General features: G+C 45.9%; 1 protein-coding gene across 2 annotated transcripts in view; it reads right to left on the minus strand.

Annotated features, from left to right (window-relative positions):
* The window catches only part of MYOF (myoferlin), a 197264-nt gene that overhangs the window by 149611 nt on the left and 31191 nt on the right, over positions 1 to 16462 (minus strand). For both annotated transcript variants that reach the window (XM_006147643.3, XM_006147642.3), the window contains exon 4: positions 3897 to 4029. In XM_006147643.3, the coding sequence (XP_006147705.1) occupies positions 3897 to 4029 (133 nt within the window). The remainder of the gene's footprint in view (positions 1 to 3896; positions 4030 to 16462) is intronic.

Raw genomic sequence — 16462 nt, forward strand, 5'->3', positions numbered from 1 at the left:
GCAGGAGTCCACATCGATTCCTATTTCCTAGTGCGAAGAGGAAGGGGGAGAGGTGACCGACGCTTGGCTGTTTCTATCTTCCCACACGGGGGCCAGGGCTGAGTGGGAAAGGTACTTCCTGTTACAGGTTGCCGAGCATCACCATTGCGAAAGGCGGCCTCACACACTGGGTGAAGCTGTGGCAGGCAAGTGTGAACTGGCTTGGTGGCCTCCATCGCAGACGGAGAGATGGCCTCTCACTGCAGGCTGCGATGACATGGGCTCATTTCACATGATTAATTTACTTGGTTGCCCACGGTCTTATTTTCTAATTTTAAAAAAATAATTATTTAATTATTTAATTTATTTAATTAATACATTCATTCATTCATTTTTAATTTTATCAGAGAGAAAGACAGACAGAGAGAGAGAGAGAAAGACAGAGAGAGAGAGAGAAGAAAAGTGAGAAAGCAAGCTACCAGGTCTAGGACTTGTGGTCGGCCATATGGGAGTGTCCAGTGCCTAAACCACCATGTCACCTGCTGGCCCTGCCCATTGCCTTACTAATTGCTGAGATTTATTTTTGCACTTCCCTCTAAAAAATAATTTTAAGTGACAAACACAAAAACAGTATACAACAATATGATTCATAAAATAGGCAAGGGAGAACTAATCCTAATTAAAGAGGAAACAAATCTGTAAAGAACCATAAAGGTAAACATAATTGCCATCTCTCTTACATAAACTGTGACCCCAAGATACCTGGAAGCCAAAGCGAAAAGGGAAATAATATTATGTAACTTTCATTATCGGAAAGGAAGAAACATGCTAGTTCCTTAGAGGAAATAAAGTTATCCCTATTTATAAAATCTGACATAAATTTCTCATACAGGCCATTATTTTAGGACGGCTTCCTATGCTTTGATATTTCAAGAACCTACAAAGTTTCAGAGAAGTTTGCCAGTAATAATCAACACAAAGCTGCTAACTTTTATTTGGCCAAACACATACCCACAACTTTCATCACAAAGGAAAGGAATTTTGACACCAAAAATGAAGAAAGGCAAACCTCAGAATAAAGGGATTATTTTGCAAATAATGACGGCTAGCCTGCACATATAAACATATACTCAGCAAGTGGCCAGAAAAAAAATTTTTTTAATCAAAATAATATTTAGTTCTTCCATGAGCAAGAAAAATAGAGAGAAAGAGCCAGAGAGACGCCCCCCTAGTGCGGTCCTGTTGTTATGATCCACACCTCGCCTTCAGCCAGCACAGATCACAGGCAAGTGCATGCCCACTGTACTCAGGGATGTCTCTGGACTTGCACCAGGAACCTTTCCAAGTGGGATTGCTTCTCAGAGGGTTGTGTTTTACTGTTGCACACATGCCACCATTGTCTGGCCCCATATGTAGGACATGCTTTCACTAAAGAAGTATTTATTGTTCATCTGAAATTCAAATTTAAATACACATCTGATACCTCCATTTGCTAATTTTGCTACCTCTGCTAAAGTCTAACACACACACACCACACACACACACACACACACACACAGCATAGCCCTTATTTTTCCCATTTGTTTGCTCATCAGTAAATATCCCCTCACGAATGAGCACGTTCTGTGACTGACTTACAAGTACTGACTGAAAGGTACTGAATGTGGATAGTATGTGGCCCCAACCACAGTTCACAGCAATAAAGAATAATGGAGCAGCGTCGTACACTACCTACGTTGGAGACCAAGGCCACGACGCAGGCAGAGTGCAGGGAGAGCAAAGGCTCGGCTGCTGAACGTAATCTAACACTCACACTTCCCAGATCTAGAGGAGCGCATGACGGTGCATTCCCTAGACTGGGTTCCTGGTAACCTGTGGGTTCCCAAAGGTGCTTCAGGAACCCCCAGCAGGCCTAGGCCCTTACGTTCCTTACACAACAGCTCTGACATTTTACGGCTCTACATGTGCTCTCTGCTTTAAAAAAAAAGCAAGCAGTGAAGTCACTGACTTATACCATCTTCCCTGAGTATCATTCCTCTCAGCCAGGTTTGGGTAGAGAGAAGGTGGCCGCCATTTTGAATTTAGATGTTATTATTAGGCTGCTGGTTCCTGGCAAACCTCTACATTTTTGAGATTGGATCAAGAAAGTTGACGTTCTCTCATGGACATCAAGAAGCCTACAAGGATCTCCTCTTTTAGTATAAATTTTTCTCCTTTTGCCCACAAGCAAAGTAAGGCTATTGGAAAATGAAGGGATTAGGATTATGGGTCTGGCATGATAGCTTTATGAGCACTTAATAATAATAATCATGAAATCTGAGCCTGTGACACTTGAACTACTTTTTTGTAAACATGCTTGAGAAAAATTCAAACATTATCGATATGCACTGCGAGAGGCTGTGATTAGAATGTATTCAGCAACTTGAGACCAGCAGATGGTATAATGGTTACATTGCTGGACTCCCATGTAGTTGACCGTAGTTCAAGTCCCAAATCTGGCAGCTTAAAAGTCATGCTGAGCACGTGTGCGTGCCTGTCTAAAATCTTGAAAGGAGAATGGAGGAGAAGGGATTGCATTGTGGCCACTCCATGGCAGGGGGGAGGGGTGATTTCTTACTTTCTGTCTCTGCCTCTGTCTCTCTGGCAAGCACACACACCCTATAGCAAAAATCTCTCTCTCTAAAAAAAAATTAAAATAAAAAATATTCAAATATTCAGCTACTGGGACCAGCAGATGCTGTAGTGGTTATGTTTCTGGACTACCACATGGCCAATCGCAATTTGAGTCCTGGACCTGGTGGCTAAAAGATCGCACAGGGACGGGACCATCAGTTAGCATAATGGCTATGTTATGACTCCCATGTAGTCGACAGCAGTTCGAGTCCCGGACCTGGTGGCTTAAACTCACGCCAGGCGCGCGTGTGTGCATGCCCAAGATCCCAAGAGGAGAATGGAGGAGAAGGGATTGCGGCATGGCCATCCCCCCTCGCAGGTGATTTCTCACTTTCTGTCTCTCTGTCTCTCTTTTTCTGGCGAGCACATGCCCTATAGCAAAAACCTCTCCAAAAAAATTCACATAGGGTGTGTGTGAGTGCCCAAGATCCTGGGACAAGAATGAAGCTATAGCAATTGCAGTGTAGCCATCCCCCCTGGGGGGTGATTTCTCACTTTCTGTCTCTCTGTCTCTCTTTTTCTGGCGAGCACATGCCCTATAGCAAAAATCTCTCTAAAAAAAAAATTCAGCTACTGATGAAACAATAAAGATAATAACATTAACATCTTGATGCTCCAAAGTAACATTAATAAAGTAAACTCCAGAGACTGTTTCAAGGAGTGTCTGACATACAGGGCCACATATAACCACACACGTTAACCCCCACAGTAAGCACAGTCGTGCCCAAGATGCAGTCCCACTCAGACTGGAGAATTCCATCGAAGAAAAGTAAACCCATCAATTTGCTAGTTCCATTATTGAAACTAGAAGGCCCATTTCATTTGCAAATTGATTACTTTATCTCAAAACCAGATTTCTGCCTTTTTTTTTTTAGTATAGTGAGCTAATTATCATCCATGTTCTTGCTCTTTCTTCTTTTTCTTTTAATTTGCCAAGGGGCACATATGCTTGCCAGAGAGAGACAAATAGAGAAAGACAGGGAGAGTGGGGAGTACGCCCTCTCCAGGGGACAGTCACACCACAAACCCTTCTCCTCTATTTCTTCCTCCTTTTGGGATTTTGGGCAAGTACACACGCATGCATGGCATGTTCTTCAAGCCACTTGCTGGAGACTCGACTGTCCCATCAGCGCTGTGTGATTCAGCTGCCTTACCCACTTACCTCGGACTGATCCTCATGCTCTTAATGAACTTACTCTCAACCACCTCACTTCAAAGCCTTTCAACAGAGGGGAAGTGCTCACCCCGGTCTCTTGCCCCTTTTCGTTCAGCAGAAAAAAAAACTTGTCGTTCAGCAGGGAGATCAGTTTGTAGGGCAGGGATCTGCTCTGGTCGCCAATCAGGTCCTTCAGGGAGATAGTCGCAGTGCCAATCAGTCTGCAGGGAACAAGCACACGGCAGCCTGAGGAGGAAGCTTCCATTGGCTCCTAAGACCCCCAGTCCTTGGTCTTCACGTGTTACCACTCAGATCACTTTGTAATGAACTGTAGGCTATTTTTTTTGTCACCCTGGCAAGATATTTTGGCAGTGAACACGACATATCTGTCACCACTCCTCCATAACAGGTGGTCATTTCAAGAGGCAAAGTGGTGCTTACGAAGCTTGGACAAACCAGACTAGGCCAGAGGACCTGGTGGGAGGAAGACCGAATCCGGTCCCCTGGAATCCAGGAGGGGAGGAAAGTAGGACAAAGCTCAGTAAGACTTTCCTCTGTCCTGGAAAGTGAAAAGGATGCATGTAACTTTGCCCAGTTGTGAAATCGTCTCCCCAAGAAGACCTTCTTAAAGGGAGGGAGCTAACTTGCCACCTCTTATAATCCAGAGCAGCATTCGAAAGTTGGAAGTGGTCATGTCTCTCTCCTCCTGGACCCTGAGGGGTTACACGCAGTATCTACGCTTCACCCATGAATCCCTTACTGGGCTTGACACATTGGGACGAAGGACATTGCTGTCCCTGCTCCCTCGAGTGAAGCTCTTTAGAGATGGGGACTGTTCTGCTCACTACTCTAGATCATAGTAGGTACTTACCAGACTCTTACTGAATGCAGGAAAAAGTAAGTCCACCTATATTGAGAACGACTATCCAGAACACTTGTTTTAAATAATTATTTTATGTAACTTTATTTGTTCATTATTATTATTTTCCAGTTTGATCAGAGAGAGAGAGAGTGAGAAAGCAAGCCACCAGGTCCGGGATTTGAGTCCAGCGCCTTTAACCACCATACCACTTGCCAGCCCCCCAAAACACTTTTAAAGTTAGTGCATGTGACCCAAAAGTTCACCCAGCACACATTTCCAGGGAGTAAGTCAACCTAAAAATGTAACTTATGGAACACAGTCTGCAAATTGGGGTTATAACAAGAAATATGAACGAGAGAAGATAAGAAGAGTGAAATGCAGTCAGAAAGGCAAGGAGAACCCACAGGTATACTCCCAGCGTGGATGCTGAAAAAGCACAGGGAAATAGTAAGAATTTTTAAACATGACTTCTACCTTGCCCATATTTGTAGCACTTTATACTGCACATAGCAGATACGACAGAGCAGAAAATCTTAGAATAAAAATAGAATTCTAAGTATAGAATCCTTAGTGATAGAAGAGATTCCTTATATAAAAAATACCCCAGGTTAAAAAAAAAAAACTGCAGCTGAGGGTTGAGGATTTTTATATACTCTGGACTTTGGGGCAAAAATAATCATCTCCCCAGTCCTTGGTCTTCACGTGTTACCACTCAGATCACTTTGTAATGAACTGTAGGCTATTTTTTTTGTCACCCTGGCAAGATATTTTGGCAGTGAACACGACATATCTGTCACCACTCCTCCATAACAGGTGGTCATTTCAAGAGGCAAAGTGGTGCTTACGAAGCTTGGACAAACCAGACTAGGCCAGAGGACCTGGTGGGAGGAAGACCGAATCCGGTCCCCTGGAATCCAGGAGGGGAGGAAAGTAGGACAAAGCTCAGTAAGACTTTCCTCTGTCCTGGAAAGTGAAAAGGATGCATGTAACTTTGCCCAGTTGTGAAATCGTCTCCCCAAGAAGACCTTCTTAAAGGGAGGGAGCTAACTTGCCACCTCTTATAATCCAGAGCAGCATTCGAAAGTTGGAAGTGGTCATGTCTCTCTCCTCCTGGACCCTGAGGGGTTACACGCAGTATCTACGCTTCACCCATGAATCCCTTACTGGGCTTGACACATTGGGATGAAGGACATTGCTGTCCCTGCTCCCTTGGGTGAAGCTCTCTAGAGATGGGGACTGTTCTGCTTACTACTCTAGATCATAGTAGGTACTTACCAGACTCTTACTGAATGCAGGAAAAAGTAAGTCCACCTATATTGAGAACGACTATCCAGAACACTTGTTTTAAATAATTATTTTATGTAACTTTATTTGTTCATTATTATTATTTTCCAGTTTGATCAGAGAGAGAGAGAGTGAGAAAGCAAGCCACCAGGTCCGGGATTTGAGTCCAGCGCCTTTAACCACCATACCACTTGCCAGCCCCCCAAAACACTTTTAAAGTTAGTGCATGTGACCCAAAAGTTCACCCAGCACACATTTCCAGGGAGTAAGTCAACCTAAAAATGTAACTTATGGAACACAGTCTGCAAATTGGGGTTATAACAAGAAATATGAACGAGAGAAGATAAGAAGAGTGAAATGCAGTCAGAAAGGCAAGGAGAACCCACAGGTATACTCCCAGCGTGGATGCTGAAAAAGCACAGGGAAATAGTAAGAATTTTTAAACATGACTTCTACCTTGCCCATATTTGTAGCACTTTATACTGCACATAGCAGATACGACAGAGCAGAAAATCTTAGAATAAAAATAGAATTCTAAGTATAGAATCCTTAGTGATAGAAGAGATTCCTTATATAAAAAATACCCCAGGTTTAAAAAAAAAAACTGCAGCTGAGGGTTGAGGATTTTTATATACTCTGGACTTTGGGGCAAAAATAATCATCTTGTAGAGAAATAATTTGTTTGATTTTAAAATATAGTACAGTTTCTTTGAAAATCAGGAAGTAAAAAAGTTGATGTCCACATGGGTACATAGTTTGTGCAATGACAGACACACGAGCAGACTTCAAGGAGTATGGTAACAATGGAATTACAGTATGAGTTTACTTTGGTGCAAAAACTTTTGAAATCCATGCATAGTTTTTGTGCAATAGGTGTTTCCCATAACCTTTTTGAAGACCTTTCGTGTATTCATTTTCTTCTTCTTCTTCACTCAATCTTCAGAAGTAGGACTAGAGGGCCTGTAAGTGGGTGGTGTTTAAGGCTGGATTCCTACATGGACAATCACAGTTCGAGCCCCGGATCCAGTGACTTGAAAAATCATGCTGGATGTATGTGTATGTGCGTGTGCATGTCCAAAATCCTGAGAGGAGAGTGGAGGAGGGATTGCCGTGTGCTCATTCCCCTGTCTCTATCTCTCTGTTTCTCTCCAGCAGGAGCATGCACCCTATGGCAAAAAACTAAAAAAAGAAAAAAAGAAAGAAGGTAGGACTAGATTGCAGAGCTGGGGTCTGCAACGTAAGCACATACACCCCGTGACTCAACAATGTGAGCAAGTGAGTTCACTTTCTGAATTGATATGCTATTTGCACATACCTGGGAATTGCCCTAGCACCCTGTTGTACCCAGTGACATGGGCCATTTGTACATGGATCTTGCAGGCGTGCACTTTCTGGTATGGAACATAGAAGATACTCGTCAACCACGGTGGACTCTCATTTTCTTAATACCACAAACAGAGTAGTTGGAATGGAAAAGAAAAACATCAACTCCAGGGGAATAAGAGTGAGCTTTTCTGCCCATTTAGGTCAATACAAAGACGAGGTCTCCCAGTCAATGCTGAGAATTGGTGAGAATTTTAGAGAACATATTTTTTATGTGAGTATGTTCACACCGTGTATTTTTTAGATTTTTGTTTTTCATATTTCCTTTCCTTAGGTTTTTTGTTTTTGTTTTTGAGATGTTTTTGCTATAGGGTGCATGCACTTGCCAGAAAGACAGAGAGACAGAAAGCAAGAAATCACCCCCCAGGGCAGATGGCCATGCCACAATCCCTTCTTCTCCATTCTCCTCTCGGGATCTTGGGCACACACGCACACGTGCCCGGTGTGAGTTTAAGCTACCGGGTCTGGGACTCAAACTGCGGTCGGCTACATGGGAGTTCTGAGACATAGCCATTAGGCTAACTGCTGGTCCCTCCTTTCCTTAGATTTTTATTCCTCTGACCTGTTGAGGACAGGCGCCTACACATTACTCCATCTCCATCAGACAAAACAGGTGAGCTTCCAGCACGAGCGAGAGCCTCGGAAACCTCTTCTAAGTCTCCCTCAGGCCACACAGTGTGAGTCTAAGGAAAGTTTCTTCATATCTTTTTTAAATGAGATGGGAAGAGGAGCCGGTGGGTGGTGTGGTGATTAAAGATGCTGGATTCCCACAAGGTCAACCACAGTTCGAGTCCTGGACCTGGTGGCATGCTTTTTTGCCTTCTCTTTCTCTCTCTCGCTATGTCTCTGTCTGGTCAAATTAAAATAATAATAATAGCAAATGGAATTAAATAAATAATTCTTTTTTAATAAAGGAGACAGTAAGCTTTGAGGTTGGCTAATTAAGTTGTGTTTGGGCTTTAGTTTTTCTGTTTGTTTATAAGCCAGCGAGCATGTGTACTTGCCAGAGAGAGAGAAAGAGAGCAAGAGAGAGTGCCCCCAAGGGGGGCATGGTCACGAGAGAGAAAGAGAGAAAGAGAGCAAGAGAGAGCGCCCCCAAGGGGGGCATGGTCATCCCATAATCCAGTCTTCTTCATTTTCCTTTTTGGGATTTTGGGCATGCACACACATGTACCTGGCATGTTTTTCAGGTCCCCCAGTCCAGGTCTTGAGCCATATGGAAATGGGAACCTGGCTCCCTTAACCACTAGTCCATGGGACCAGCCTGGCTGATGTTTTAAGAACAACAAAACGTGGGGTTGGCCACATAGCATGGTGGTTAAGGGAGAAGAACCCAACAGGGCCAGTCATATGGTTCAAATTCCAATCCTGGCAGCTTGAAAAACATGTTGGGCGCATATGTGTTCATGTCCCACATCTTGACAGGATGAAGAAACGGAGGAAAAGGGATTGCGGAGTGACCATGTTCCATCAGGGGCATGCTCCCCCCTCTCCCTCTCTCCTTCCCTGTCTTTATTTCTCTCTCTCTCTTTCTCCTTCTCTCTCTGATGAGTGCACATACCCACTGGGAATTAAAAAAAAAAAAAAAAGATGGGAGCAAGAAAGAAAAAGAAGAAAATATAAAAACTACAGGTTTAAAAGCCATCTGGTTAGTATTAAATGGCTAAATGAACATTTTCAAAAAGGCCTGGCTGTGTTAACCTGAGCGGGTTCACGTCACTACACAGCTGGCTGCACTGAGGCCACATGGGAGGCTGGCACTGGATTCCCGGCCTTTTCTAAAAGCCAGGTGAGGTGGCAAGGCCTGTGGTCCCAGCTACTCAGGAGGCTGACTCAGGAAGATTGCAGTACAGTGAGACCCAGTCTTAAGAAAAAAAAAAAAAAAAAAGATCTAACTAAATGAGATCCTTCCTTTGAAAACAAACGGGCCTTGTGGCCTGCAGTTCTGTGACTCATCGCCTGCCTTTGTGATTAAAATACTAACAGCACACACTTGGGCAAGTGCTGATTTGCTTTTGTGAAAGTCAGAATGACCCGGCTCTCAGCTCTTGATCAGTGATAAATAAACCTTAGAACAAACCGTGCAGCAAGTCAGCACGGGGCAGAGATGGGAGGAGGCTGGCCTGGCATTTCTCACTCTCGGCACTGCTGACCTCTCGAACCCCTGGCTTTGAGTTGTGAGAAGCTGCCTTGTGCTATCAGACGACCAGCAGCATCCCTGGCCTCTAACGACGAGAAGAGAAGCTGTAGTAGCAGCTCAGCCTCAGCCATCCCAAACATCTCTACACTTTGCCCCACGTGCCCCCTCAGGGCCAAATGGCCCCCGGTGAACAATTCCTGTGGCAGCTCTACCCCTGCGGCCCCACTTTCTTGGCAGACTTGGCTAAGCCCTCAACTCTCCGAGCCTACTTCATTATTTGAAAATGAGTAGACTGAAATCAAAAGCTTCTTAGGCCTTGCCAGCTCTAGAAGTCTGCTAGCAGGCTGTGTATTTTTTTTTTTTTTTTTACATATGTCTATCCAGGAAACTGTCTCATGTTAAAAGTTTCTGTTCTGGGGGCCTACAGGTGTTGTGGTGGTTGAAGCACTAGAATCCCACATGGTTGACCCGGGGCTCGAGTCCTGGACCCGGCAGCTTGAAAGTCACACTGAGCAGGTGTGCGTGCATGCCCAAAATCCCCAGAAGAAAATGGAGAAAGGATTGCGGATTGGAGTTCCCACTGGGAGTTGTTTCTTACTTTCTGTCTTTCTGTCTCCGGGGAGTACACACATACTAGATAGCAAAATCTCTCCCCTCCCCCCAAAAAAAAATTGTTCTGTTCTCTTCAAGTCTTTGTTGTCTAATTTAGGAAAAAGTCACTTAGGACATGTCCATGTTGGATAATCCAGAAGGCAAAGCAAGGTATTGGCCTAGAACGCCATGGATCAAATTTAAATTCACACAGGATGTCGGGGGAAAGGCGAGGCCGGTAACAGAAACGTGAAGTACTGTGAGTGATATGTGAGACAATAGGGAAGGGGGGGACTGTGGCTAACTGGAGAGAACTGCCTTGTCTACAACGCGAAGGCCATCTGCTAGCCTTTTACGGCCTTGCTGGTTTTATCACTTCCATTCTGACTCAGTCACCATCTGCCGGTTCCCCTTCCCTATGGGAGGGTAGTGACAGATCTCTGAGAAGGAATGGAAGGAAATTTAAAAGACCAATTATAAAGTCTAACCTCAGGACCAGTGGTTGGCATAATGGTTATGTGGTTGGACTCCCAGGTACTTGATCTCGATTGAGTCCTAGACCCGGTGGCTTAAACTCACGCCGGGCACATGTGCGTGCATGCCCAAGATCCCGAAAAGGCGGAGGAGAAGGCGTTGTGGCGTGGCCATCTCCCTGGGGGCAAGGAGGTGATTTCTCACTTTCTGTCTCTCTATCTTTCTGGTGAGTACATGTGCTCTATAGCAAAAATCTCTCCAAAAATAAAAAAGTCTAACCTCAATTCCTTCTTTTATAAACCTTAGTCCCATTTCCTAAGAGTTTTCTTTCTCATCATAAACTTCTGATGCTTTTGTAAGAGAGAGTTATAAAAGAAAACTTGAAAATTTCCCCTTTTTTTTTTTTTTTTTTTTCCTGGAGTGAAGACAGTGTGTTTAGATAAAAGTCTGGAAAGACTTTAATTCCAAAGATATTTTTACAGCTAGGTTGAGCTGAGTTAAAATGCAAACAGTTACAATTTCCAAGAGCTTTAACTATGAGTTGCAGAAAACACCCCCTAGGGCTGAGTGTGCCTCTGCAGAGACTCGGGGCACGCCTAACCAGGCTTATTTTCCATGACGTTGCCTGGATACAAAATACTGGGAAAAACTGAGAAAGGATGACTTGGCCTCCTACACAGGGGATAAGAACAGTTCAGTCTGACCACAAGCCGATTTCCTTTAAAGGAAGTGACACTGAACCAAGACGCTCTTTTCCTTCAGATTATTAATGTCCTAAATATGTTCACATGTGGGGATAGTAACGGGGAAACTTTGCCCTGTATTTTCATGGAAAAATGAGAGTCTCCCCATGGACTCCACCCAACAGTAAAACAGACGGACGGCATTCTGACCAGGAAACTTTAGAGGGAGCGACTCCAGCCCCGCTGGCTCGCCAGCTGTCCCGCGGAATTAATAAATGCCACATGTGCTGTAGGTGAGGCAAAGCCAGCCACGCTCTTTGTAGTTCAGTGTGTGAATGTCCCAGAGTTCTGGGCTGGGTCTCTCTGCAGCCCCGAACTCATTCTAGCAATTATGAGCAACGACTTGAAAATGAGATGCAAGGACTGGAAGGATAAAATAGTTCAATTGTAAACTGGTCAGCTCAGCCTTGCGAGCATCAGTTAAGAAGATCTTTAACCATTTCTCCTCTCAAAGTAGGCAGAGTGTGTGGTCTGTTTAGAAAGAGGACTGGACAGCGTCTCCACAGGACATGGGCGCCGTGCTAGCCGCATGCCTCGGCGGTGACTAAGGCCTCTGCTGGAGGTCTCGGGGTCGGGGAGCTCACATCGCCCGTCCTTCAGTGCAGCAAGGACTGGCCCACGGGGATTCCTGGAGGAGGGCCTGCTGGAAATTCCTTCATGAAGGAAAGGAAAAAAAAAAAAAAAACACTTGAGGCTGGAAAATAAACCACATGGTGCCTGGTTTCTGCCTCTGGAGAGTACAGTAGTTTCAGTTTGGGAAAGTGACAATTCCCAACTGGGCCAGGGACATTTTTTCAAGCTGCTCCCCACCCCCTGCAGAAGACCTGAAAAGACCAGAACCTCCCCACCCTTGAAGCACTGAGTCTGTGGCCAGCTGAGCCTGGTCATTTGATCCAGGCCTGTGCAGCCCGCCATGTCCCGAAGCTGGGCCCTGTCCCTTCCCCGTACTTAGCCCTCGCCCAGGCTGGTAAGCCCCAAGCTCCTCCCTGGTGCACCTTGTGAACCGGGCCAGTAGGAGAGGCAGTGGCAGCTGACAAAGACTCTGTTTGGCCAAACGTTAGTCAGGCTCTGGAACCTTCTCCTGTGTGTGCACTTCTTGTGAAATCCAGGCTTACTGAAGAACTGTGCTAAGTCAGGTGAGCAGTCCTCGGTATCAAATCACCCTCGACGTCTGATCAGGTTCCTCATCCTCCACCTTCACCCAGTTGATGTCTGATGGCCCTGACTTGTCTTCAGCAAGAACCTGCTAGATTTTTTTAGTTAGAATCCCCCACCCCTGATGTTTCCTCAGAGTAATTTTCCTAAGATTTTTGTCTTTGCTCATGAGAGGAAGAGAGAGAGGAGCACACTCCACAGCATCTGGCCATGCCACTCCCCTTCCTCCACCTCTCCAGCTGGCAGGGTCTTGGACACTCACTCGACTACACATGATTCAAGTTGACTGAGCCAAGGATTTGAGCCCTAGTTGCCATGTGGCCTCCAGCACTGCAGTCCAGCATACCACCACCCACACCTCCAAGGCTAGGCTGGCTGTACTTTTAACAAAGCCACACCCTGGTTCTGAGCCACTGACCTAGCCTAGAGGTTGGCCTGGTCTGCAGGATTTGGGGCCAGCGTCTACTCTTTCTCCAAGCCCTTCCCAACCCTGGAGCTTCAGTGGCATCACTTTAACACCTGGGAAAGCTGAGCGGGAGCCCACGACCGTCTGGCCAGCGAGGCAATGAGGCCACGTTACTCCGTGGCTGCAAGGAGAAGGTTAATACCAACATGCCTGGCGTGGCATGCAGAAGATGCTCGAGATTATTTCTTATGTAAATGGCTGAAACCTGCTACAACCTACTTCCGCCTGACCAGTGTCCAGGGCCTGGGTCTGCCTGCCTCCACTCACGGTCACTGGAGCTTCCAGGCTCTGGCTCGAAACCACAACCATTAGAATTGAAGTAGTAGTTTTTTTGACTCATTCATTCATTCATGCATTCATTCATTTGCTCATTTGTTCACTCATGCACGTGGACCTTGATCAGGTAAGAGGGACAGCGTGGCATAGCTATTACCACCAGGCCTGACTGATTCAGACCCACCCTTGGCCCCTAGGTTCCACATAGCTTAATCCACGCGCCTCCACTTGAAACTAAGCAATTCAGTAAGCCTCTCACCCACATTCCTCATCCGTGAGTTGGGGCTAAGACTGTCCACTCAGAGTTGCTACCAAAATTAAATGTGGGGGCCCGCAGGTGGCATAGTGGTCAAGGCACTGGACTCCCACATGGCTGACTGCAGTTCGAGTCGCACACCTGATGGCTTGCTTTCTCATTTTCTCTTTCTGTCTTTCTCTGGTAAGTGCACATGCCCTATGGCAAATTAAATAATAACAACAACAATAATAAATTCAATAAAATAAATAATTATTTTAAAAAGAATGAAATGTGATTATGTAGGGAATACTTTTCCACAATCTCTGGCACATGGAAACCCACGGAAAACATTAGCTACTATGCTGTTCATTCGAAAATCAAAGTAATTTTTCCTTAATGACGTCAAATTTGCCCTTATGTCTACCATTGATTGAGGAAGTATTACAGTCCCATTAGAAAAATGAAGAAGCTTGCCAAGAGTCACCCAACCAGTTAAATACCGGGGCCTAAACCCCGTTAATCTCATGATCCAATAGCTGGCTGCTTGCCCGCCTCTCCCAGGCACGAATGTGGTTGGATTTCCTCCGAGGTAGGTTATCAGGTATTCTGTTGTCTCCTGACAACACAGCCAGATGACTGCCTGGCACAGTGATCGCGCTCGGATGGTATCCTAACTCTGCTCCGTTTGTGTGGGGGGTGGACGTGATGGTGCATTTGCATGCAAACCACACACATTCGGGGAGGAAAGAAGGCTGGAAATACAAACTTCCAGAGGGATAATTATGGCCATTTCATCTCAGACTTTGTCATTTTCCTTCCTAGCAGTTCCGTTTGGACTTGGTTTTCTTTCTCATCTTCCGAGTCTCACGCATCCCTCTGCTTCCCCGGCTCCCTGGAATAGAGGCATAGCACTTGCCCACCGTCCATCTCTACTAGTGATGGCATCCACGCCATTTCCGGAGCAGTTTCTTTTTTTTTTTTAAGTTTTATTATTATTATTTGATTTCCTCTATGAGCAAGAAACAGAGACTTGAGAGAGACAGAGACAGAAGCAGCATCTCCACCAGGGTCTTAACGACAGTCTACCTCAGCACCAGCCAGCCCTGGAGCATAGGCACACACGTGCCTCGCATATCTGGGAGGGGGCCTCCAGGCTCGAACCCAGAACCTCCCCCATATGTCAGCCTTGCAGAACATCGCATTTTACCATTGTGCCACCATCCAGTCCCCAGTACACTCTGGATCAGTTTTGTTGTCGTTGTTGTTTTTAGTTTTTTGCTAAGGGCATGTTCCCACACCAGAGAGAGAAATAAGGTGAGAGAGAGGTAAAGTGAGAAACCATCCCCAGGAGAGGGACATTGTACAATCTCTTCTCCTCCATTCTCCTCTTGGGCTTTTGGGCGTGCATGCACATGCACCTACTCAAGCCTCCAGGACTGGGACTCAAACCATGAAGTCAGCCATGTGGGATCCAGCCGCCTTCACCACCATGCCACGAGTTGGCTCTAGGTCAGTTTCTATTGATTGTTTTTCTCAGCATTCTTGAGGTAAAATCCTTCTTCATGAGTAATAAGGTTCTTCTCTTAGGCTGCTGGGAACATAAACTACTCCCATGGGCTACACCGTTTGCCCCTTCCAGGCAGATCTTTCTCTGCGTTTGGTTTCCCCCGTAAGTTCGGAACAGGACTGTCTGACTCGGAGCTGTTATGAAGATTACGTGCAATTATGTGTCGGATAGTTTTCGCACAATCCTTGGCACAATGTAAATCCACAGAAAACATTCGATATTATGTTATTTGTCAGGAATTGAAGTAATTTTTTCTTCATTACAAATTTGCAGATTATACCAAATTTGTTCTTATGTCTACCATTAATTAAGGAACTATTATGCTTAGCTGAAGACTCAGGGAGCTCCCTGTAAATCTCTGGAGTGCCTTCTGTGTGTGTGTGTGTGTGTGTGTGTGTGTGTGTGTGTGCACGTGAGCATGCATGTGCGTGTGCATGTGCGTGTGTGTAGTTCTGGCATCTCTAGACTCCCCTTTGCATATCTCCAACTCTCGAAGACAATCAGGATCCACACGGGCCCTCTCCCTGCACTGCAGCTGGGCCCCTGGCCTCTCCAGGCACTGAGCTGGCACCCACACCATTCACCATCCACCCTCAGGGATCACTGTCCTGTGCCTACAAGGCCTCAAGTTTGAAAACTAAGACTGCATGTACTTTGTCTGGTTTCTAGGTTTTGGGGGGGATGTTATCACTGGTCCCCGTTTTGTCACCTTACATAAGTGAAACTTCCAAGCTGGAATTTGCCCTATAGCAAATTAAAAAAATAAAAAAGTCGAGAATACAGGTCTCAATGTGAATTAGCTGACTCTGAGCATACCTGCGGTGTGACCTTGAGCAGGTTACTAAACCTCTCTGGAGAGAACCAGGACTTCACACGATGTCTGTGAGGATCGAGTGGGATACGGAGTGCACAGGGCTGAGCTGCTCCTTACGTGACAGCCGCGGCCTGTCTGCAGAGGAAGCTCTCGTCCTTCAGCCTCTGGGAAATCCTCCACCCTGACATTTCAGCTGAAAATATCACTTTATGTCCATCACGTGACCAAGAAGCTCTTCTGGCTCTTTTCTCACCCTGGCCCTTTCCTCACCCTCATTCTGGTTGGCTGGTCAGACTATCATAAAGTGAGGAGGACAGAGCTGCACTGAGCAAGCCAATCCCACTCCCAGTGCCTGAGGACAGGGGTGGCCGCTGAGCCAGCTGTGCATGCTTGGACTGCCCGGTCGAGTCTGCCTGGCAGGGTTTGTTAACAGGCCCTGAGCACTGACAGAGTGAGAGCAGGTATTTGCATAGCTGTCTCCATGGCAACAGGAGAGGCAACAAGCGGGCATTCCTTAAGCCAGACAAGTCTCTGCCCCACCCTATGTGTGTGTGTGTGTAGCAGCCTTCCCCAGGGAGAGCAGCCTTCCCCAGGTGAGAGCAGCCTTCCCCAGGTAGGTCAGCCTTCCCCAGGGAGAGCAGCCTTCCCCAGGTGGGAGCAG

Source organism: Tupaia chinensis, unplaced genomic scaffold (genome assembly GCF_000334495.1).
Source record: "Tupaia chinensis unplaced genomic scaffold, TupChi_1.0 Scaffold000217_1, whole genome shotgun sequence".
In the NCBI taxonomy this organism is placed as follows: Eukaryota; Metazoa; Chordata; class Mammalia; order Scandentia; family Tupaiidae; genus Tupaia; species Tupaia belangeri.